We start from the raw sequence: 26057 nt of genomic DNA on the forward strand, positions 1-26057 counted from the left end.
CTGCAGGGATGTGAGGGAAAACAAAAGGGATTGGGTAAAACTTGCTGCTGGGCATGAAATATGGGACGACTGGTTTACCAGGGGAAACTCTTGTCCATGCAGCATTTGTGAGCAGGTCGCTGCTCCCTCACTCAGCCATTGCTGCCCATGATTTGCCAACTAATCCTCCACTCTTCGTCTTGATGCTGTTTTCCTTGGATATTGTAGTCTCTGTGTGTGTTTCTGCTTTTTGCTTGAATGAGTGTTTGAGTTTCTGGTGAAAATAAGCACGATAAGGAAGGCAAAACTCCCTTCCCATGAGTAATTTCTGGGATGCATTCAGGGCCCAGTTCAGACAGGTAAGTATGCAGGGGAGCGAGAACATGAGTAATCGCATCAAATGAGAATTTCCATATGCTGAATGGAAGCTACTTCTGTACCTTGGGGCTCAGCCTAGAAACTGTTATTTTGCCAGTAGATGAATCCCCTGATTCTTTGGAAAGAGCAAAAGGAACAGGCTACAGCCTGCATGATCTTGCTGGCAAACTCATCTGGTGTTTTTATCTGGTGCTCATTCAGTGCTGCTCAGGGCTGGAGCTGTTATCAAAGAAGAAAGTAATAGCACAGGTTTCCCTAGAGCTGATCTAGTTAATGCCAAGTTCACATCAAAGGGCAATATCCTCTCTGCTTGCCAATGGCTGAAAGCTAGCCGGCTTTCTCTGGCAGTATGCTTCCCTAAAAATAGGAAGGGGACAGCCTTGGGGCCAGCTGCTACTGCATTTCATGGGCACCCTGGAGGCCCATGTTCTGGTTTGCAGAGGGTTTGGGGAGAAAAGCCTGAGATCAGGGGTTATGCTGGCCCTAGGACAGAAAAAACCTTAGGACAAGACCTGAATTTCCTCAGAACCAGGCAGGGACCCAAAAGAACCAGTATTAAAAAAAATACTGTCAGTAGCCATGGAGGTATGCAGGACACACACACTGCAGAAACCCCTATCCAATGCTTACAGCAGAACTACATGGACATGTCTACCAGAGGGCTCACACCCCATTTTGTGGTTTGACTCATGTCAGGAATGAACTTCTATCATTGCTTCATTTTATTTCAGCACCACAACCATAACAGACACACAAGGCATAGGTAAAATCCTACCTCTTTTTTGTTTTTTACCCGCTACTCTAATGGCACCTGTACAACAGCAACCAGGACAGAGGAGACAGCAGCAGCAGCAGAGTGACAGTCTCAAGAAAGCAACACTGCCAGGTTTTCCCCACACTCCTACTTCCCCACTAGCTGTGCTGCAGGGCCAATATCCATTTCGTGCTGCACGAGGGGTGATCCAGCAGAGAGTTAGGATGCACTGGGAATGAAGTCACATGCAAAATCATCAGCAGAAGCCCCTGCCACTGCAATACTGACTTTCAGCTCACAGAGTTCACGGGCAGCCTGTCCTCACAACATCTTCTGCAGGCTAAGGAGCCAGCTGGAGCTTTTCTGGATTTTTTTTTTGTTTTGTTTTCCCATCAAGAGCACTGCTGTTGGCATCAGAGATGGCCTCTGTGACTCTGGAGGTAAAAATCAACAATCAAAGCTGCAAGCAAAGAAAAAGAAGGGGAAGGAGCTGAGGAAAACAAGTTACAAGGGAAAAACACATCGGTATCAATAAAGCAAAGCAGAAAAGGGTAACAAACAGAGTCCAGGCTGAAGTCCTCATGCAAGCAGCAAAATCAGAGATTGTTTAGTAGGACAGTTCATTGGAAAAGAGCCCAGAGTGATTTTTCTACCTAGTCCTTTATGGCAAGGCCAGCTGGGGATTTGTTTTGAAGCTTTCTCCCCATGCCCACATTATTTCTCCGCATTTGCATTCTCCTGTGAGAGTGGCTGAGCAGAGGCGGGCTGGGGCAGGGGAAGGACATGCAAAAGCACTGGAGCATCCCTGGCAAGCAAGGCTGCAGTGTTTGCCCTATCAGGCTGTGCTGCCAAGGGGCAAGTGTCTCCAGCCCCCCCAGAAATCTGGCCTGGGTGGTGCCAAGTCACCCCCATTTACAGATTTACCCAGATTTAAACTGAGAAGTTTTAACCAAGTGATGCTTCAGGAGAGATCTCTAAGCATTTGGTGAACCTCGGTCAGGTTTCCAGCTGTGTTTGACTGATACAAAAGAAGAGCTCCCCACAACCAAAACTGTAACAGAAAGGAACAATTTTCCTCTTAAGTGCTTCTGTTTCTTATCTTTAGATCCCAGCAGTTGATAGCAAGCTGAAGAGAAGGATGATAAATTATACAACTAAGGCAGAATATTACTTGCAGAAACAAAACCAAATCACACTAATTCCAACAATGGAAGGAAAGAATACCTCTCCCAACAAAAAAACTCACAGAAAGCATCCAGCAAGGAGGGACAGCCAGTGCATGGGAACCCCCAGCTGCAGGACAGCATGTCTGCCTTTGCTCCCGTCACTGCTCTTTGTTTTGGAGATGGAAATCCATTTGCTTTTCTTTTTTCTGCAAGATTCATTTGAATGCTGTATTTTAATCAGTGGCCACAGCAACTGCTGAGGTCAAGTTCAAACCAGACCTCAGGTTTCAGAAGAGGAGGTGCAGAGGGAACACTTGAGCCCTAACCTTTAAAACTGCTCTACAAAGACAAAATTATTCCCTAACCAAATCCTGCTTTTGGTTGCATGTGTGTAAATGTGGGGAACTCCACTGATGCCAAACTGGGAGACTGTCTATCTACAACCTGCAACTGGAACAGAACAGGGCCAGCTGGGCTTAGGAAATCATGGGGGAATCAAAATAACCTTGAATTTCTTGGGGCTGGAGTGTCTCAAAACTAAAACTTCCTTACTCAGGCTGGTAAAATAAAGCGGCCTTAGACTGAGTTTAAATTGTGTTATATTCGTGTTTTGATGCTTTTGCAGCAGACATAAAGAGCTCAGATGTAAATGCTGATAAAAAGTATATGGTGGCAGTGGCAAGCGGATGGGGACAGGAGTGTGACTTGCAGCAAGGAGATCCCCTGCCCTTCAGTCTGCCCAAATCTTGGTCAGAAATCTTCACTGTGGAAATCATGCGGAGTTTTGCTGTAAGCCCCCAGCAGTTCAGTATCTGCTCTCTTTCCTAAAATGAGAAATTGGAGTGAAAGCCTTTTCAGTGTGAGCATCCGTGCCAGCTGCAGCATGGTGGGGTGCACCAGGGTTCCCAGGGCGTCACTCAGATGTGCCACAGCCCTCTGAAAACAGGGAGCAGCTTAACACAGAGGAAACTAGAGATCTGGTGCAACAGCTCTAAGTGCCAGTGAAGGAGTGGCTGTTTCAATCAGAGTCAGTGCTCACTGTCACCTGCTTTTCCAGCTTTTTTTCCCCAGCTTTCTTTTTAGTACAATGGATGAAATCCCGACTCTGCTGGCTGAAGCCAACCAGCTAAAGCTGGAGAAGGACACAGAAGGCTCAATGAAAAATACTTATCTTATAGCTTTTCCCAGCACAGGCACTATTGCCTGATACATTCAGCTCTGTCCCTGACTGGCTTTCACAATTTCGTGTGCAGAATAAATGAGGCAAGGGTGGCAACAGAGCTGCAGGGAATTGTGCCTCTGGCAGGGATGGACCTACCTGGGATGTGAGGGCCTTAGAGTGCCCAGTGAAGGGCATCTGCCTCTGCCACCTGCCTCCCTTCTCACCTCCTTGAAGCAAAATCACAGATGGGAATTTCATTGAGGTAACCTGGAGGGAGTCCTTCAGCAAATCTGGGCAAATTTGCTCTCGTGTCTGTTTCAAGCTGCTTTAATGGACAGCAGCACAACAGTCATGGTGGCTGTTCCTGTGTGATGCACCAGCACAAAGAGCCTGCGAAGTGTATGCTTTCAGTAATTAAAAAATGGGAAAACTGGGCTTGCTTTGGTATATGAGCTTCTGGGGAGAAGGGAGAGCCAGTGCCACCACTGCCCCCACTGCCTGTGCCTTTCAGTGAGGTCCTGCTTTCCCAGCTCAGTGCTCCTTGCCAACCCTCAGCCTGAGCATAATGGGGCTACTACACCAGATCCTGCCAGTGCTTTACAGAGGGGTTCACGCCTCTCCTCTCCCCACTTTTGGCCACTCTGGGAGGTGCTGAGCATCAGCAATACCAGGCAAAGTCCTGAGGAGTTGTGGATGCTCAGCATCTCTGCCATGAAGCCCTTAGGCTGGATGCATCCCATGCCAGAGGCCACACTGTGCAGAGGCTGGTGAATTAAATGTCTTGCTTGAGGGCAGCACAGCAAGTCAGTGGCAGAGGACGATGATTCCCAGCCCCATGTCTTCCTTTTCTTTCCCTCTGCTCACAACACACAGCGACTCGAAGGAGATGGGAGCTGCAGGATGAGACCATGCTCTGTCATTTCCCTTGCACAGCTCTGGTCAGCTCCTGCCTGACACTGTGTACCTGCCTCTCCTCTGAAACAAGGGTGCTGATCCCCAGCACCATGGGAATGCGGCCAAGGATGAGCTGACTCCCAAACGGTGGCAATTTAATTCTCCCCATGGCTTTCAAGGAGGAGGATGGAGGGGAAAGCAGCAGTTTCTTAATCTGAGCAGTAACAGCTCTGCTAAAGCCAGACAGACTTGCAGTCCAATTTGAGGAGCAAGAAATGGCATGCCATTGAAATCCTCCCATGTTGCAAAGTTAACGCCAATTCCTACCTACAGAAATAGCCTATCCCTCAGCAAACTGGAAGAGGGACATTACTTGAAGTAATTTTTAAAAGAAAAAAAAATAATGCTCAGAAAGTATTTCTATTTAAATAATCCAGTTGAGATGTTTGTAGTTAATGGGAAAAAATACAACATATACTGTTACCTACACTGAGAAAAGAGTAAATCACTGGGGGAAAGAATGAGTGTTCATTAGTTAGAACATTGCTAGACTCACATACATATATATATTTATATATATATATATATATATGTATATATATGTACAGCACCAGAGACTGTTAGATTCCGTTCCTCCTGGAGTCATTGCAGTTTGTGATAAATGAAACATTTCAGAATTGCAGTATAAAATATGGCCATAAAAAATCTTCTTTCTTCTAGTCCTTCGCCGAGCAGGGTGGGACGGCACCGAGGCCGCCTGCCAGCCCTGCCGCCTGCCCGCTCCTCGCCGCTCCGGCGCTCACTTGCTCCCTGTGTGCACTGTGGTCACTGTGGTGGGTCTGGGTCTCCGGTCCCCTCCTACCGCAGAAACGCCTGAAGAAGCAGATGAAACAAAACTACAGAGAGTGGATGGAGACATACCTAAAAGGAAAGCCAGAAACACAGTTAGAAATGTTATTTTTGGAGGTGGGAACTTGGGCAAAGCTGAGTTTGTTTCGTAGCACGCTACGGAGCGGAGAGGATTGCAGCTGGAGAAGGGGCTGCTGCTCTTCCTGCAGTGGTGGGCTGGCTGGGTACCTCCACAGGGCATCTTTTGCCCATGGTCATTCACCTACTGCCACCACCAGCAGTGCACGCACATCTCACAGTGGCTCAATGTCCAGCTTCGGTACAGGTTCAGCCACACTGATGCCACATTTCCAGGGCCGAAGACAGAGTGGTGGGATTCAAAAATCCCTCCAGCATTGTACTTGCTCACAGTAATTTCCTCCTGGGCATGTTAAAGATGATGAAATGTCTCATATGGCCATCTAGCTAAATGAACAGACTGTGCACCTGGGCTAAACACAGTTCCCCAGGTATCCTGAGAAGCTGCTGATAAAGAAGTACAGTGCATCACATCCATTGCTGAGTTCCAGTAAATCTAGAGGGAATGTAAATTTGTGTGACTTGGACATCACTCTAGTGACAGCTCACATTGCTCCAGGCTTCACTGGGACATCTCCAGAACTTTCAGCTGAGATGCAGGTTGACATGAGTTGAGTATCTCTTGAGTACCAGTATTCCGGTGCAAGAAAAGCAGGTCCCTTTGCTCTGATAAGATGCAGGCTCAGAGTGATTAGAAATACAGTTCATTTTTCCAGACTGGTCAATGAAAGATGGATGAAACCTGTATTAATATATTCTCAGACTGGAGTTTGACATGGCCTTTTGACTCCTCAGGATCTTTTTGATACTTGTTAGGATTTTTAACTACTTTTCCACACTTCAAGGTGGTGTTTCATCCTCAAGGATGATTATGCTGTACATATACTTGGCCACATCCCTTTTCCCATTGACATTTGACAGCTTGGCTTCCCACTGCAATTTATCTATAACCTTAAAAATACAGAGCTCTAGGACCTATAAATAATCTAGTCAGTCCAATCACGACTAAATTGAATAAACCAACCATGGACTGAGAATCAGGCCAATACACTTGAGAAATCCTGACTGATTCCCTTAGGAATCCCTTCCTCTTCCCGACAGGTAGCATGATCCAGCCTAATGCCTGATCTCTGCTCTGCCCTACTACAGAGATTTCAGATGCAGCCTGACATAACCTCCTCTCAAGCAAAGGCCATACTTAATTGTCTTCAGTGATGTGAAATTGCTGCGTGTGAAACTACTTGGAAAGCTCACTAAATGTATAATAATAGCATCAGGCAGGATTCTACTGTGTAATGATGGCACAGCTGGATCATGTAACTTGCTGCATGGGATCTTTTTCGTGCAAGGAATCTGTACACAGAGAAAACCACTGAGAAAGAAGAAGCAGGACAGAGACCTCAGAGATTTCCTTTTTCCTACCACGAGGTACTGGATAGAATGTATTTGATATGTTAGCTTCCTCTTAACTCCTTGTGTTTGCTGCTGGCTCTCCTCATTGGTTCTCTGGGGCTCCAGCATCTCCAACTCTCTAAATGATTTCTTTGAGGAAGGAAAATTCTTCTGCATTGTCTGCCAAGCTGGACTTAACCCTGGATGCTTGGAAATCTTCCAATATTTTTCTGCCTCGTATTTCTGGCATGTAAAAATTCATCATATCTTAACACATCTGGTTTAATCCTTCATGTCCTGGTTGACTTCACCACTGCAAAATATGGCTGCATTCTGTACAGGGGCCTCCTGGTTCTGTAGTGGTTGAACAGATTTCTTTCTGTTCCCACCCTTCCTGTTCACATGTGTTTTAACACTTTACAGACTACTCATTGCCATTAATTAACACCATTTTAGATTAATTAAATGGATGGATGGAGATTAATCACCCACCAGTTTAGCAGCAAAGCATGCATCAGATGCTCTAGACCTGACTGGGTCCAGCCTTGCCATACTGCAGCAGGAACCAAAATCAAGGCACATTTCTCCCATGTAGGGGGTTTTCTACATTGCTGCATGGCCAGTACGTGGTTGGAAGTGCTTTGAGGGAGATCAGCATTGCTCCTTTGCAGGTGCCAGGTATGTGCCAGGAGCACAGTGATGGTTTTTTGGCATCAGCTGTAGGGTTTGGCACCGGGCATCACAAACTGGACACTGAGTATGAATCCCCATCAGGCCCAGCCTGATGCAGAGGGAAGGGGCTCTCCTCTGGCGCAGCCACAGCACAGGATTAAAAAACATCTCACAGAGTACCCAGAAGGCAGAACCCAGCCCAGCCACAGGAGAAACTGTGCCCATGACAGCAAGAGGAAACACAGCTTCCACACAGAGCCAGGGGACTGTGGCTGGTGGCATGACCTTGTCAAGGAGCAGGGGGTGGCAAGCAGGGGTGGCAGAAGCAGAGAGCAGCACTATCTGAAATCCATCCTGAATAACAGGTGCTTTCAGCTCCAGGATAGTGCAGGGTATAGTCTAGCAATAACTACTTCAGTCCACAGCAAAGCACTGACTGGCAATACCAAAAGCTATCAGCACTTCTTTTTGGTGTTGCATTTTAAAGTAATCCTCCTCAATTGTAAAGGCCACATCCCTCCATTTCACAATATAAACTCTCTACAGATGGACAGAAGAGAATAAAATAAATGCTCAGAAGCCAGAGAATATATAGGCTTCATAGCAAAGGACACATTTCTGTCTTCCAAATAGTCCCTTCACTGCTATGTCTGCTCCCCCAGAATTCAGAAAAAATATAAATCCCAAACATCTGAGTCCATTGGGCAGCTTGCAAATCTCAATTATAGCACAAAACAAACGTGGCAGAGGGACAAGTCCCACTGTGGTGCACAGAGCCTGACTCCTGCTCAGACAAATGAGCCTCTTCGTGCAGGAGCTTAACTTGGCCTCGGAAGGTGGGTCTGACTGGTAGGATCAATCTTCTCCATGGAAAATGGAAAAGGAAAGTAAGGCAATTTTTACAGAAAAAATGCCCTATAATAATACTGTAAACTCCAACATAAACAGTTTGAGTAAACTTCTTCAGATTTCAACCAAATTCAAAACTTTGTTGCTTTGGGGGTCTGGGTCTTTTTTCCAAGTAAAAGCCCTTTTTCTCCACAAGAAACTGTTTTTCTCTCACAAATCACCAAGCTAATACCTCATTTTTTTTAGTGCATAAACCCTTCCAACTGAAACACTATTTTTTCGGCCAGCCAAAAGTGATGGCCTAGGCCCATTTCAAGTCCTTATTTTAAACACCTGCTTGCACAAAGCCAAACCTATGAGCAACGAGGACTGCAGCCTGGGGGTCAAGGGAGAACAGGGATCCCGTGGGTTTGCTCAGCTGCTGTGGCGGGAGCTTTCCCGGGATGTTGGCTACTCACAATCTTTCCGTGTGGCTGCGTCGGGGAGCGGCGTGGCGAGGCTGAGGGTGCTGGACACGCTGGCACTGGCACTGTCCAGGCTGCTGCCAAGGTGTAGCCGCCTCATGTGCCGCACGACTGCCGTGGCATTGAACGCTTGCTGGAGAAAAACAGCGAGAAAGAAATAGAGAATAAAAAAATTGGAGGCAGAAGGGTTACTTGTGTTCTTCTCCTGGCTGCTCGGAGTGTTAGAAGGGAATAAGCCTGCTATCTTTCAAATTTTTCCTGGTTTCTAGTTTCTAAGCTAGAAACATCATTACCAAAAGTTTGTCCTCCTAGTGCTGAGCTGGGATGAAGCAGCAGCCTACAGGGATGGATTCGTCCTGTATTTGACAAATCCATCCCTGCCCCAACACGCATTTCTTCATGTCCCTGGGTAGTGCTGACCCCATTCCATATATAACCTTGGGTGCTTTAGCTATGAGCAGCCCCAGTCCCATTTCTCCCACTCATTACATCTGGTACTTGGTGAACACCGTCCTGTATAAAAGGCCCTGCAGGGTCATGTAACCTAAGCCTGGGCCAACTATTTTGACCACAATTTTGGGCCACAAAAGCACTAGTCTGCTGCAGGGATGGCCGTATGGCCACTGTGTTAGCAGAGCTGTGTGTCAGTGTCAGCCCTCAGGATGGGTCACTTACTCTCCATTTGCTTTTCGCAAAGTTCTTCCGGATCTGAGCGCTGACCGACTCGTGGATGTTTTTGTTGAGTGCTGTATCACCAGCAATCCTGAAATGGACAGAGCAGGCACATTTTAAGCAATTTTTTCCTCCCCTTGAATACTCTTATTTTTTCTCCTCAGCAGAAAGGCTGGTCCCAGGTGTGACTGCACCTGCAGTGATGATGATTTCATTCACACAGGGGCTTAAACTTCCCACGGCTGTCTCTGCTGGCAGCTGTGGTGGAAAATCTGGGGCAATAAAAGCCAGCATAGATAAGGCTTGTAGGTCTGGCAGCTGCAAAGAGGTACAGGCTGATTTTGTTGGTGCATGGCTGCTTTCTATCACCATTACAGCCCCATATGAAGACATTCTAAGTTTTTTTTTTCTTTACATCCAAAGATTTAACATCAACAGGCTGAGACTACTTTTAGCCTCAGCTATGCAGAAGCTTCCAGAGCCACTCCAACCTGTCTGATTTCTGTTTGCACTGGAGATTTTCCTGTCACCCTGCAATGCACATAGTCATTCATTATGATTAATGTAGATTTACAGTAAAGCAGATACATGGACACTCACTAAAGCAGCACAGGCTGCACAAAGAGCTTAAGCTGAGCAACACTTAACCTAAAAAGATTGATTGATCTTGCACAGTTTCTTTAACAGATAAAGACACATTCAAATCTTCACCAAACTCAGTTATTTTAAGGGGATTTTATTGATTCATTTAACTCCTCAAGGCATGAGATCTGTTGAAGAGCAGGTACCATAGTGAGCTGATGTTGGGCCATGTGCTGGGGTAATTAGTGCTAGCTAATGTAGGTGATGCAAGGAGGCAAAGATTGCATTGTATGTTGTATGTGATACTTTCAGAAATCAATTTTTTTAGCCACATTGTTTTTTCGGAAAAACAATGTCCATTAGCAATAAAAAATTATAAGATACTGAATAATCCATCAGGACCAGAGCATCCCAGTCTGGGGAGCTCTAACAGGATAATCAGAAGGTCTGGGGGAACTCAAGCGTTCATCTAGTCCTTCTGCCCACCCCACCTCTGTCAAAACAGTTTTGACAAATACATGACCAACCAGTCCCTAAAGATCTCCAGAAGATGGAGACTTGTCAGGAAACCTATTCCAGTGCCTCACTATCTCCCAGAGGACATGGAAAATAGTTTATTCCCCTTGTCTTTGAAGCATCCTTTCATATATTTGAAGACTGTTATGATGACTTCTCTCCGTCTTCTCTAGACTAAACAAACTGATTCTTTCACTGTTTCTTCATAACTCATGTTTTCTAATCCTCTGATCTAGTGAGCTCCTCTGGACTTTCTCCAGCTAGTCCACATCTTCCTTAGAGGTCGGCACCCGAACTGTTCTGTGTTTTCCAACTAAGGCAGTGGAATGGCAGCGTTACTTTGTGCTTCTTAAAAGATGAAACTCTGCTTACATACCCCGGCCTGCTGCTTCCATTTATGTGTCCCGGGTACTGGAGGCATCCCTTTCGCTTTGCCCGCATCATTCCAAACTGTAACCCTGTTCCTCTAAGGACATGATGCTTTTTCTGTCTTCATGTCCATGGCACATCTAAGAAGTGCTGAGATCAGCCTTCTCCAAACTGCTGCCTGCCTTCCTGCTGGCAACAATCTCCCAGGATCTTCATCAGAGAGATGAGAGCAATGACTTAATCTTGGGAGGAAGGACTAAACCCTCATGTCTCAAGAATGGAGACCTACCAATCCCATCCTGTTGGAACTGAGCTCATGTCTATTGGGTTATTCAGAGCAGCAGGATTGTGGGCAGGAAGGAGCAGGGTCCAGGGTAACTCTCATCCAGCTGGGAAGGGGCCCATCTCACTGCCACTGCCAAGTAGCCTCTGCCTCGAGCAGACAGAAGAACTGGGCAAAGCATGGCTCCCAAATGTCACTTGACTTCCTCTCTTGGGTCCCTGTGCTGTTGATGGAGAAAGGGAAGAGATCTTCAGATCTTTGAAGACGATTCCTTCTGATCACATCTCCCACTGACAGGGAGGCAAGTTGGATTTCCTGGATTTCCCACTGAGGCCAGGTGACCAAAAGCTTTGTGAGGCACTACCTGGGTTAAGCATCATGTTCACTGTTCCATCCTCTGTCCTGCACAGTGAATATTGCCAGGCTCAGCACAGACCCCGATGGACCCCAAGCAATCCACACTCCCAGAGAGGCCCCAGCAGAGTTTCCTGGTAGGAATGCAAACTGCAAGTCAGAGTCACTCCAAAATGTCATGAGCACTCTGCTCTGCCCAAGAACACCTCCTTGGTGAAGGCAGGTGTCCTCAACACACACCAGCTGGGAGCACTGGCTATGATACTACAGATCTCAGAAGAAACTACAAGCCAACCCATCCCTTCAGTAACTGATCAAAAAGACCAAGACAGAAAATTCACTTACACTTGCAAAGGACATTTTTTCCACCAAAGCTAATGACTCATTTTGCTTTACAAACAAGTTGGTTAGCAAACTCTATAAGAACAGATCCTGTTTCCCACTTGTCAAATCTTGTTTTGGAAACACAGATAGAACAAGTTCTTGGGGCATGATGCCCTTGCCAGCTCTTCCAGAAGATCGTTCTTGCCAGTCTCCACAAGGATTTGAAAATACAGTTTTGCCACATGAAGCTTTTGATTGGGCATGTAGTTCCAATACAGGCTCTCTCTCTCTCTCCATATATATCTAATTTTTTTTTTTTTATTAGTTTCAGGGTCATTTTCTGAAATGCTATGGCTTCAGTAAGAAACTGCTGGTTCCAATAGCTCACAAACTGCCTTCTACCACCCCTAACTCTATCTTCACTATGCAATCATTGTAGTTCCAGGAAAAAACTCTTGGTATTTGGGCAAATACCATGATAGTATTGGTATTCTCCAAATAGGCAAAATAGTATTTATTTACTTCACAAGGGGATGGACAGACATCCCGTGAAGCCCTCAGATGCTACAGCAGTGGAACCATCTTACATCTAAGGTCTCTTCAGCAACATTAGCATTTTGCAGATGATAGTTTTTAATCAGAGCAAAATAACAGCACTGCTGGGGCTGATTTAGTGCAGCAGGAGCTGTTCAAACATGTGCTGGTATGCTGAATGGTGTGGCTCAGAACACAGCCTTGGCTGCCAAAGTTGGGAGTGGGATTGTTCTCCAAGCCACCTTTGAAGAGCCACCCCGTTAATCCTGCGATGCTGTAACACGAGCACGGTGCTTTCAGACTGTGTTCTGCACTTGGAGGATTTTGTAACTTTTATGAAATACTCATGGTGTTACAGTGTTTATAGTATAGTTTTACTTCTAGGAAAATGAGCGATGTTAACATCCCTTCGCTGCTGGTGCTTTGCTGGAGATGTGGGGTTTCAGGACACAGAAGAGGTAGAGGTGAGCAGGGAGAAGTCACATCTTTTGTACTCTCAACTGGTAGATATGAAAAGTGAGAGATGCTTTGGGCACACAGATCTACCCTGTGGTGGGCGTCATGAGCATCCTCACATCTATACCAAATGTATTTAATAATGAACTTTGGTTCCCTTGCTGAGAAGAGAATGAATGAAATTTAACAGATACTGGTTTTAGTGCATGTTATAATTACCCTTCCACGTTTCCCTAACTCTCCGAGCTCACAGGCTATAAACCATCTTGCTTTTCCTTTTAGGACAAAAATAGTGTCTTTCTAATGTATCTTTTAGTATCTTTTTTTCTTTATTTATTTCTCCTTCCCTCCCTAGCACAACATATCCTTTGCCTGCAAAAATCAGCTCCATTTTCAGTGAGAAACTGTAATCAACTTGAGCTGATCAGACTGATGCTTATCTAGTCCTGAACAATAGTTTCTGGCTTTACAGTTAACTTTGAAGTTAACTGTGTCAGCACTGAAGTTTTTTTTACCAACTGTACTAGATGGTCCAGTAAAAGACATTGCTTCTACCTACCACACACATACACAATAATAAAATTAAACAAATCAGAATAATGCATCATCTGTTATCCTGCTGAGCATCACCCAGAACCAGGCAAGGACTGTTTAGTCTAAGTGGAACCTGGATTTTCTCTCGGGATTCCCATTTTGCAGCACCTGAAAGCAGCTACATCCTAACAATGCTTTGGGGAACTTCATGATGAAGCTGGTTTTACATCCAGTAGTAAATATATAACTGTCTCAATGCACAGAATTGGATACCAAGAGATCAAGAGTGATGGTTCTCCATCCCAAACACATCCACTGAAGCTAAGAAGGGTATTTCTCATGAATAACCATAACAAATCTAATCCTGCACATGAGAGGAATCTAATCTAACAATCAAATATTATTTCATAGTATCTAATTTATTTTAGCTCTCTAGCTGCCTTCAAACTTATCACACCAATTTATCTGGCCATACCACTTCTAAGCTTTGAGAGGAATGTCTAACAAAGACAAAACCAGCAAATTTCCTTTTGGATAGTTCTTCATTAGCATGCTGCAAGCAAATGTCTCACTCATCCTCCCTGCCCACAAAGGCAGGCAGAGCCTTTCATCCACCATTATTTTCTGAACCTCCCTTCTGAAGGCAGCCAACTCAAATGCTGTGCTGGGCAAAGAGTGCTTGGAAATACTCCTGAGTATGATGACAGGAAACATGGAGTTAGCTGTAATGGATAATGCTGAGGGATCATAACTCTTCTATATGTACACACACACACCCACCCCCCCATGCATGTGTATAAATACATGTATCAGTGTATGTTCCAAAATAAATAGAGTGCAGGGATGAACTCGATAAGAGTTTGATTTAATGTTGTAAACATCAGCAGTTCCCTTCAGGAAGGCCTTTTCACACTTCAAACAATATTGTCTGAGAACTGGGCTCTTTGTAAACCATGTGCTTTCCCTGGGTGGAAATTATTATCTGGCTTGTGCTCTCTGGCACATAACAAACACTCAGGGTCATGGTCACAATTTGCAGAGGCTCAGTCCTTGCCAGAGCTTTGTGACTCCTCAGTGAAGTTGTGGATGGTTGGCACATCCCAAGGATCCTCTCTCCCTCTGCACAAGCAATGGGGAAAGGCCAGGACCACACTCCTACCTGCGGACACTGGTGTCTAAGTGGTGTCACAAACTCCTTCTACAGTCTATGTATTTACAGTCTCTACATGAAAGCAACTAATCCATCACCCTTTAATTTAGGTGTCTCAAATTGCCTTTGATGCCATAACTGCCTTCAGCACACGGCTCTAAATCCCATTTCAATTCACTTGGTTAATGCATGACGGAGTAAATAAATTCATGGCAGCCCTTCTAACTTCTGTATTAGCTTCCTAATTGTCAGACTTTGTCCTCATCCTCTGAGCACTGTTTTCTTTCCCTCTAATCCAAGCCTAGAGGCTGAATTTGGCTCTGCAGGACCTAGTTTGACTTGATGGGGAGCACACTTCTATAATCCTTGTGGGTCCCTTCCAGCTCAGGATATTCTATGTTTCTATGAGTCTATAGCTGGAAAAAACAGGTCTTCAGGTTTCTGCTGCTCCCCTCTAATCACTGCAGACTGAGCCACTGCCCTAAACAGGATGTGGGCTCTGACATGGCAATATATTTAATAAACTGAATTGCTGTCTTTAATATGAGCCAGGGAAACATTAAAATGTATCAAGCTGCAGCAAAATCACCCCGTTTTTTGTTACCTTAATTTTCCATGTCCTTTTTGAAAAGTCACAGTGGGAACAACTAAGCAGAACACTGCACCTTTGCAACACACCATAAACAGTGCAAACCTCACTGAAAGACACGCTATAAAATAAATAACTTTTCCAGCGGAAAGCATAAGTCACCTGTATATTAAACTGGAGAAATCTGTATAAATGGACACGCAGGGGTGGAGTCATTATACCAACAAATCTCACATATTGTACTGTTTCAGCTACCATACTTCACTGCAATTATTAGCCTCCTTTTCTGCCAGCTCCGAGTTTAACATACCATCCCCCTGCCAAGGCCTTTTGATTATAAATAGCAAAACATCACGTAAATGTAGGCATGTGGTGAGCAGATACACTGCAGAAAAGTGGGCCATTGGGAAGAAGTATTTACTTTTTTTAGGGTTTGATCCTGTGCAAACATTTAGTCATGCAAATATCTATTCTGGAGCAGTTTCCCAAAATTCAAAGACATTATTAACCTTAAAGGCACAAATGTAGTATCTTGCAAGATCTAGTTCTTGCAAGCCCTGTTTGGAAGGCTTTACTGAAAACATGGTGATTAAAGGAGTGTTTTAGAATCAGTTTGCTCTTCACAAATACTGCATATTGAAACAACAAAATCTCATGGCCAGGTAGCCGTGTCATGCACAGTTAACTACTTTTAGCATAATCAGATTATAAAATATGTGTTAAGTACTCATGATTTGATAGATTTCTTCTAAATTTGTGACAGATCCCAATGATCTGATACTGCAGAGGAAGATTTCACAGGAGGAAGAAAAAGGGAAAGCTGGAAAATGTTAACTACATGGAGCCACTTCCCCATATATGTTCATTATCTACCATTTACACAGCAACCGTGACTCAGGGAGGCCTGTGTTCTGCTGGTGAAACAAGGAGACAAACCCCAGCTCTCACTGAAGTCTGGCAAAACTCCCATTAGCCTCAGTGGCATCAGGGTTTCACTTTGTGAGAACTCTAGGGTTCAAAGATGCTTCTCCAGTTGTGTTGCTTGAGCAGACAAGAAAAAATGCCTTTTATGAGATGCCATTAAGGGCTGCTTGCTGTGCAAGCACTCTGCAAAAACGTACCATTTATGGGACCACTTCGGCCTGCTCTGATCATCTTCCCACTAAGCCAACAGTCTTATGTACCTCTGTCCTTCTGATAACACACAGAGAAGATGCTCTTTTGGCACTGTGGAAGGTGACGTGGCTAAGGGGGATGTACACTGAAAAATCCATGCTCATTGGAAAAGGGGGTGTGGTACCCTCTCTCTTCTGGCTGCACATGTGCAGCCCTGTCTCCAACTGCTGCAACACTGGATGCAACCCTGAGAGAAAGGAACTCAGGCCTGGAGCTGTTGGAAATGTAAATATGCCCAGGTTGAGAGAAGGACACGGCTGACCACTGAGACAAAGCACAGAACTCTCCTCCTCCTCAACTGAAACAGCCTTCCCTCCCTACCAAGAGAAGGAAAGGATGTCACTGCAACAGATGTAATGGCTAGAATGAGAAAAGAAACAGTAAAAACCCTCACTACTTCCTGACATAAGGGATCTGGGTGGAAAACGCTCCTTGAGCAATGCTTTGGCAAAAGGAGATCCTACCACTACTCTAAAATAACAGATAATATCTGGGTGAGCAGACATGATTATCCAAAAAGGCCTTCACCACTACGGGATCCAAACCCTCCAAAAAAAATCACTGCACCCCTCTCCTGAGAGGCCCAAAACTGCAACATCCATGTTACAGGGAGCTTTTCAGAGCAAGGGGGAATGAGGCACGGAGTGCTGCTCATGAGCACACTGTGGAGGACAGAGGCAGATCTGAAGCCATAGCTTTGGAAACCTCCATGCTTTGCTTTCAGTACAACTGCCCCACAATCCCCTGGCACACACTGTCTCTGTGTCAAAGGGAGGTGGATTCTGGATGTGGAGTGGAAACATGGTGAGTATTTTCAGCCTTCCTTCTGCAGTGCCATTTGCATGTCTGACATTTCAAAGGCTGACCCTGAGCTGTGCTGGGAGCTGTGTAAAAACCTGAAGTCTCAAAAATGAACCACTGGATGGCAAAGTCAGCCTGGTAGAAGAAGACCCCCTGCCACAGAAATGGGGAAAAGCCCTTTTGGGGTGTTGTTTTTACATGGAAGATTGGATTCTGTGGAAAATAGTACGAATTATGGAGTAGTCTGTGAGTTTCCATTGGCCCTTGGCCATGACATGCAAAAGAAAAAAAAACCACACAAAAAAGGAATGAAAACACTTTTTATCATTTTGTTCCTTTCAGAGGGCCCAGAAGCTGTGTGTGTTACAAGTGCCACGTTTCTTTGTTGCACTCCAGCAACCAACACAGATGTAGCAGGGCCAGGAGCTGGATGCTTACGTTTTGTGTATCTTGGATGCAAGGCTTTGGAAAATCTGTCTCTGAGTTGTACAAATGGTCACCTCACTCTCTACTGGGAGTTGCATTCCCATTGTTTATTCTGTATTTCTAATATTGACTTGTTTAATTTCCTAAGGCTCATGTCAGTGTCATTTAGAAACAGTTTGGGATTTTTTTTTCATCTCACAAAAGATGGATTTCATTTCTCAAAATTTCCTTTTTGTCACCCAGACAGCGCAAAAGGAAGTGGCATTTGGGGCAATTGTGATAGTATAAAAACAGAGTCTAATGCATACCTGAGGTGCAAATGTCATGCCATTAACTCTTTTCTGTTGCAGCTTTTATAACAACAAAAATAATACCTCACCTTGTATATATAATGTTCCCTGCCCTAAAAGACTTAGATCCAGAGCCCATGTGTGGGTGCAGCTGGTAGTGTGGGATGATGCTCTCAGTCACTCAGGGCTGGTCAAAAGTACATGAGTCACCCTTGTTCCAGCTACACAAACCTTGGGTAATGTTGGTGAAGTCCCCCATATGCAAAGGCATCGTCTAACTTAAGGCACTTTAATCATTTTGGCACATCCCACTGCTGCACTACAGTCAACATATGTAATTCAGCATTTTACTAATCCTTACACAGGTTGGTGCATGAGATTCAACTCCATTACAGTTTTCCAGGAAAATCTGGAGGACAAAGGCAGGGGTTGTAAGAATAGAAGCACAGAGTTATGTAGTAGAGGTCAGTACAATACATGACAGAAAAACGACTTCCACCCATGAATGTAAAAAGGTACGCTCTGTCCTGAGGGTTTTTCAGAGCACTGAGTGCTGCTTACCAAGGGTGCCGTGCTGCTTGCTCACAGGTGTATCTTTTATTAGGGTCCTTCTCCATCAAATTCCGAATGAAGTCTTTAGCTGCAAAAAAAAAGAGAGAATAATTGAAAGCAATAGAGTTGATGCCCAGTCCTGCTGCCACATGATCAGCCAACAGCACTAATCAGGCTACCAAATGCCATTTGGCCACAGCACAAGAAAATGGCCCTGAGTAATTTTTTATTTATTAGTACAGATATAACCAAAGTGACTTAGGACAAATCCAAGCTATTTAGTGTAGCAGATAAAAGCTGAAGGCATCTACTCCTGCAGGCATTTAGGAGTGGTATGGATAATGCAGAGTCAGCAGAGGATAACCCCACCAGCTCCTGGGTCCCTGGTCAGCCATGTGCTGCATCATCTTAGTGGTCTGATCGTGGCCACATCCACTGGAGGTGCTGGTCAGCTGAGCGGAGAGGGAGGATGTCAGACGCCACAGTAAGAGGAGCTTCACATTGCTCATTCCAAGCAGTCACACACATGGACAGCTGTGAGGACATGTTGCCTATTTAAGAGGAATTTAGCAAGGAAAATGGACTCCCTGGAGCAGGAGGCAGTGTGTTTTTAATCGGCACTATAATGGAAGGAAGGGAGATTGCAGCATGGCGTGCGTCCAGCAGCTTCAGGACAGCGTAGCTGAAGGAGCCACAGCAAAGCCAAATATGGCAGGAAAATCTTTGTGCTGATTTAGGTGATGGACCTTCCCCCATGAGGCATAAGAGTCTGCCAGCAGACTTTCATATTTTCTCTGAAAATCCTTATTAGTTTAAAAAAACTTCTCATCACATATATTTGTGAGCAATCCATCACAACGGTACCTGGATTGCAGATGTAAGCAGCGTAAAATGATGCTCTGTGTGGAGATAAGAGCATATATAATCATCTTTATAATAAAAACACTCATTTTTTATCTCTCCTGCCTCAATCAGTAGCACTAATAAATTAGAAAACTGTATTTATAGGGATATTTTTACATGATGGAATATTCCTAGAATTCATTTCTTCTCCTGCATGAAGTAGCACATGTTTCCGTGGGTTGGACAGAGGAAGGACACTAAGCTTGGGTGACCTCTTGGAGACCACACAGTGTCTCAGGGACACAGGCATGTGCAAGGCTGAATGTCCCCTGCTGTCACCCCTCGACATGGACCCACGCTGGAGCCAGAAGCCCTTCGGCACATCTGCCTGTAACACCTTGGTGTATCTGCCCCTCTGCCAGGCTGACAGGAGCAGGGACAGGTGGGTACTATGGGTTAAATGTCTCTTGCACTGGGTGGGGAACATCCATCCGCATGGACAGTCCTCCCAGTTTCTGTATCTGCTCACCTGCCTCATTTGAAAGCCATTAATTTCTTGGTTCTTTGCTGCACACACTGAGGACTTGCTTTGGAGCTGCAGTGCAGTGTCAGCAACAGAGCCAAACTCGTTTGCCACCTTATTATTAATGACACATTAACAATCTGCTTTTCATTTGGATACAATGAAGAAATTAAGCTGCTTTTTCTTCTTGGGAACATCTTCTGCCATCTTTATCTTCTGTTTGAGCTATGTTTTAGTGCTTTGTGTGTGGCTGGGTAAACAGTATTTAATTTGTCTCCTGCAGAAACAAACTCCCAAGACTATTTGAGCCAAAAGAAATGCACATTCCCACTGTTTTTCAGTTAAAATGAGCTCTGAACATGATGGAGGATGCATTTTCATGCCCAGGGGGGATGTATGCAATAGGCACACATGCATGCCTGGTTGTTGCAATTTAAACAGCAGTAGCTACTTACCAGACTCGGAGATGTCATCCCAGTATGGAGAGTCAAACTCATATTCTGCCTTAAGGATCTGCTCAAAGAGTTTGGAGTCGTTTTCATCATAGAAAGGTGGGTATCCACAGAGCCTAATGGAGGACAAGAAAAGAGAGAGGTGGCCACTGGACCCATTTCTGTCCAGAAGGTGAGAAGGAGGGACGGAGAAGAAGGAGAAACTCTTGCTTAAGACGTGCCCCAGTAAGTTTTCAAGCAGGCAAGTGCTACCATGAGAGAAGTTTGTTCAGGGACATGTAAACTCACAAGACTGGCACTGTCCTGGACAGAGAGGAATTCTGCCTGGAAACCTGGTGCTGTTGACCCCATACTGACCCATGCAGATATCCTTGACTCCCTCTGCATGCTCTTGGGTGTTTAACCAGAGGAACAGTTTTATCACACAGACATAACCCCTTCCATCCTCTCCTTTACACGTGCTAAGAGGAGATTTCAGGGTCACAGAACATCAGTCCCTCTCATCCCTCAGCATATCCGGAAGACCTGGTGCAATGCAGGACAAGGAGCCCCGCAGAGCTTTCAGGCAGAGGGCATAATGCATCTGCAGGCTCTGCTGGGCTCTGTGTCCCCAGACACAGTGAGGAGGATGCCTGGGAGCCCGTTCTCCTCTGCAGCAGGGCCTGCAAGGGCTGCACATGGGCCAGTTGCTGCTGCAGACACAGGGAGAGCCTCTCCCTTTCTCACTCCTGCAAGTGATTTCGCTGACCCCATCCAATTGCCTGCTTTGCCTGAGGCTAATAACAGTCCTGTCCTGGTTTTCAGTGTTTATAATCAGGCTTCTCAGAAAACCTGGCCTCAGGACAAGCAGGACATTGAACATTATTTGCCTAGTTTGAGCTAATACATTCAGGGTGCACCCTCCCAGTGCTGCAGAGAGCAGGACAGCCACGATGCTGAGGCAGGGCTGGACTTGGGAAAAGCACATCCAGCACTGCATTAAGCAAATGCAGTGACAAAACTCGTGTGTCAGAGATCCCTCACACCCAGCTGGTGCTGCAGGGAGAAGTCTGTCCCACTCTGCACAGACATGCCAGCAGAGACACCCCTTCTTCAGATTTTAATACCAGCTTTGCAAAGTGCCAGATTTATCTCTGAGGCTGGCCCAAGGTTTTAGCAAACCCATCCTGCTCACAGTTGAACAGACCTTCCTGCCTCTGCGGTCTGTATAAAGATGATACTTTTTTTTCTCTTATCGCTGGTCTAAATCATTCTTTCACATACTTTGCTGGTATTGAAATGATCTTTTTCCTACAGTTTTTTAACTCTGAGTCAATCAACCTCAATAAAGCATTTAACTGGAGAGAGCCAGCCATTACAAACAGACTGAAGATCCAGCTCAGAAGCAACAACAGAGCAAGGCGGGGAAACTGCAAGAAATTAAATACTTGAGTTATTTATAACCCAAAGCCAGCTGGCTGCCCTGGAGGTTACTCGAACCAACTCAGCACTTGAGGGTGAAAGGAGCAATGTTTTGTTAGCTCTGAAGAGCCAGTGTGCTTGATAAATAATTTAAATACCGAGTGAGATGTTGATCTGCGTCACATCCATACTGACCTGGGAGAACTCTACCGAAATTTGCAGCATGATAATGAACCCGCTGTGGTTCAGCTGAACCAGAAGTCTCTCTCTATCTCGGAGAGCAGATGAGCCAGTCCTCATTTGTGTCCCACTGGATGACTGCCATTATCAAAAGCAGTAAGATAACCTCATGCCAGACAAGCATGTATGTCCAGAGAAGGACTGTGCACCTCCTTAATGGGCACGTGCTTGTGGGGGGGGCTGGGTCCTCCTGTGTGAAACCCCGTGGTGCAGGTGGTCTGTGAGAAGGGTCCTTAAAAATGCGGAATTCAAGCAAATGCCAAAAAGGCACTATGTACATGGACAACGAAGGAAAAACATCTGGTAGCTTAATGAAGAAACTGGATCCACAGTCAGGGTCCAGCCCTACAGGTATCTGTGATGAGCTTACAAATTACTTGTTTTAATGTGATAATTATCAGTGCTCACACCTCACAGTCTCAGGGTGGGATGTACATGAACTGATTTTCACCTTCCTCCTCTTTCATCACAATCCTCAAGATTTTGGGTGCTTTACTGAGGGGAAATGATGGAGCTGACAGCACCAGCACTGTAACTGGTAGGATGAGCACTGGGGTAGAGATGCCCAGGTTGGAGTTAAAGAAAAAAGAATAAAGAAAAAAGAGAAAAAAGAAAAAGGAAAAAAGAAAAACCACTTGAAGCCATTGCTCTGTCCCCTCTTCCCTGGGAGACTCAGGGGGCTCCATGTAAGAAGCCTGACAGCCCTTCATTAATTTCTTGCCTTCCTCAGCACTTTCCTTAAACAACCCCAAAGCATTTTAAGGTGAGCAGACAGAACTGTGCATGCTGAGGCACTGGCAGGCTGCTCTGGAGAGAGAAATAGCTCCCTTCAAATGTGCTAATTGTACTAATGTACTAATAACCTAGGCAAAGGTACAAGAGCACAAGTTAGGACTGCTGTGATTTATACACACTTGTGGCAACAAAAGGTAGGAGCAAACTGCAAAGCAGAACAGAGCTGGAGGGCAACAACCCTGAAAGGGGGGAGCAGAGAGACATGAGTCCCAGCAAGAGCCCCAGCCTCTCCAGAGCCTTTCAATCCAGCTCCTCTGCATAGCTGGAATATCTACACATCTGGGAAATCAGTCTGTGTGTCCAGGAGGTCACTGCAGCACATGGTGATGCACAAGGAGAGACAGGGTCATGCTGGAAGGCACCAGAACTGCTGGAAGCTGGACACAGGGCAGAAAACAGCCTCTTTTGGCACAGCTTTTCCCTTGCTAGGAAGAGGTTGAGAAGCATTAGTTGGTACTACAGGTCATGGGCAGGGAGATCCCCCCAAACCAGCCCCTTGCGTGAGGGCCAGCTGAGTGCAGAGCAAGGACTGATCCTGGCTTGGCCAGGGATGGGATGAACCTCCTGCACACAGCAATCAAAGGATGTTCCTCTGGGAGGCAAATCAATGACAACCTACATCAAAAATCAAGTGAGAAGGGAGCAAGCCCTGTAGGTCAGAAGAGGTGGTATGTGGGAGCGGAACATTGGGGCACCCTGGCACAGGGATGGGTTGAGAGCCAAAATACAGGCAGCCTTGCTGTCCTTTTCCTTAAAAACAGAGCTTAGGAACACACAGAAGTTTTAATGTTGCTTAAGGTTTAACATTATTGGCTTTACAGAAGGGATGGGAAAGCCCCAGCAAATTAGCCTATCTTGCAATTTATGTCTGGAGGAAATCTTGCTGGACTGCCAGCAACTGGGCCACTTTCCAAAGTCCATAATGAGTTTTTGGTTAATTCTTACAGAATCAAAATCCCATCGACTTCATTTCCATCTGCTGGGACATTTCTGTGTGAAAAAAATGACCTCACTATCAGAGGTTCTGCTGCTTTTCTTTAGATATGCAGAAATGCAAAAATAACCCCTCTGTATTTGATGTGAAAAAATCCTGCACTGTCCTGGGGGAGTTCCAGGCAGCTATTAGTTGTCATCATTTTCTTGCAGTTTCACCAAATAAAAGGTTTTCAGAATTATTTAGCAACCTGATCATATAAGCAACAGATTTTCCCCTAAACTCCTATTCCCAGTCTTGCCTTAAAAATAATGGGATGCAGATAAGAAAAACACAGGTGGATATACAGCAGAAAGATATTGCCAGAAGTCATTTCTAAAAGTCATCCTGAGAGCAAAAGAGGAAGAGCAGAAACATCTTGTCCTCACCAGGCAGAGAAAGCAAACCCCTGCAAGCTCCCATTACATATTGGGGGTGATACTAAAGGCTAAATAACTCATTCACATGGTCAGTTATCCAGCCTGTAACACAAGAGGCCCAAGGGTTACTTTTACAAACAACTTTATGGTTAGATTAGAACAAAGAATTCAGTAAGCGCTCAAAGACCTGAGATGTATGGTGTGGGAAGTCATCCAAGTGCTATTCATAGGGATAAACATATGTATTTCTTCTGTATATTCTGGGAACAATCCCTCATACTGGCTGACACCGGTGCCCCCACAAAGCTGTGGACAAGGACATATCAGCATAGGGAACCAAAGACAAATCAAGAAGCAAGCAATGAAGAACAATCATTTGGGGTTGTCTTCCCAATGTTAGCTGAGTTTTCCTGAATAATCCAACATGCTTGTGTCCTCTACCAGCACTATTTCTTTTTTCAGTGCTGAACAAGTAAGTTATTCCTCACTTTCTTGCTTAGACTTTTGTGTGATGCCAAGCAGGCATTTTCCCCATTTTCCCCAATGGATGACTCCTAGGGTGATGGTGGAAACTTCTTTTGGCATAATATACTTTGCACTGTCCCTGGTTAATCCTTCCATACAAACATCACTGATGATTCATGCACATCCACTTGAAAATCAAAAGCAGCTCAGCAGCAAAGTGTGAAAGTATGATCCAAGATTTATCTCCAGATCTGTAACTGTTTATAAACAATAACAAACCAGTAACTTTTTTGTCCTAATAGTGAAGAGAATCAGAAGAAAATTCAAAGCAAATTGTGTTTGACCTCTTGCAGAAGACTGTGAATAACCAGGGGATGAGGCAGAGCATTCTGTGCCCCCAGGTTCTTTTCCAGCTTTGAAACACAATTTTCTGTTGTTTGCATAAATTAACTGAATCTTCACTATATAAAGTATGCATGTGATCAGTATTTTAGTTCCCCAAGCTTTTGTCACCCCTTATGTGACCCAGAAAGGTACAAAATCCAGCTGCTGGGAATCCAGTGAAGTCTCTTGCTCTTCTTACACTTTATATTTTTAAGCTGGACACATTATCAAAACTACCTTGTGCTAAGTGGAAAGCTGAGCTCAACAGTGAGGCTGTTTCAAATTGAGAAATACTGCAACTGGAATAACAGGAAATTTCAGGCTCTAAAATTAATTTTTGTGAATAATGACTTCTCATGCAAAACAGGTTTTGATAAAAACTCCACTGGTGCAGCCTCTGCAATCTGGCTGTCATTAATGAGGAGACTTAGAGGCTGGCACTGAAACAAAAGTATTCTTTCCCAAGACATCCTTGCATATCACGGAAACAAATACTTCTCTACAGCATCAGTGCCACAGAAACAGTTTGTTCTTCCAGTGTCATAAAGTGAGGGCTCTCAAGTGAGACTGAGCTTGCGTCTGGAGGCACTCAAACCACTTGCAGTAATATTAGCTCAAAGCATCTTTGATTCATGCCTGGCTTCTGTGTTGGTTTCCCCTGAGTTTCCATCTTCTTAAATGACAACAGTCTGTCCAGAGTGGCAGTGAGGATCTGTGGGAGAGGTGATGAGGTGAGGCTGGACGTTGTGCTTGGATTGCTTTATGTAAAAATGCATCTCCAACTGGTTTAGGCACGTGCAAGGAGCTCCAACTCTGCTGATTGTGGAGCTGGAAATGGCATATCCAGATGGGTGCGGTGGCATATTGGAACAAGTAACTCCTGCTCAGGGCAGGATTAACTCCCAGCATTGCACCAGGGTGATCGTGCTGCTGGTTCTTGCGGCATCTCAGTGCCATGTCACACTGGGAGACCACTGGCACTGCTGCCTTTGGTGGTGTGGCACTGCTGAGACCACAAACCTACATGTCAAACCTGTACCCATCACTGGTGGTATCAGACACACCAGCAGGGCTAATTCCTTCCATCTTAGGGAAGCACCCTCCTCCTCTCTCTTTTTACTGTATCCCAGACATCCACTTTCTTAAGAGACGACATCTGCAACTTCTGGCTATGAGACCACATCTGCAACTCCCGGCTACTCCTGGAAGCAAGGATGAGATCCAGACCAAGACTACGACACGTGAGATGTGGGCTGGGTTTCTAAGATCACATTGCACTCAGCAGAGATGGAGTCAAGGGAGGATGGAGAGTGATGTAAATGTACCACACAGCACATGAATCCACACTGTGAAAGC

General features: G+C 45.1%; 1 protein-coding gene across 1 annotated transcript in view; it reads right to left on the reverse strand.

Moving 5' to 3' along the window:
- Positions 1-5132: 5132 nt before the first annotated feature.
- CAMK1D (calcium/calmodulin dependent protein kinase ID) overlaps positions 5133-26057 on the reverse strand; it is a gene marked incomplete at both ends in the record, with an annotated part of 122371 nt that continues 101446 nt past the window's right edge. Inside the window, 5 exons of the mRNA XM_082280377.1 lie at positions 5133-5254; positions 8632-8770; positions 9313-9400; positions 18255-18333; positions 20067-20179. Of these exons, the coding sequence (XP_082136503.1) occupies positions 5133-5254; positions 8632-8770; positions 9313-9400; positions 18255-18333; positions 20067-20179 (541 nt within the window). The remainder of the gene's footprint in view (positions 5255-8631; positions 8771-9312; positions 9401-18254; positions 18334-20066; positions 20180-26057) is intronic.

Source organism: Coloeus monedula (assembly GCF_965178545.1).
Source record: "Coloeus monedula genome assembly, chromosome: 4".
Taxonomy (NCBI): domain Eukaryota; kingdom Metazoa; phylum Chordata; class Aves; order Passeriformes; family Corvidae; genus Coloeus; species Coloeus monedula.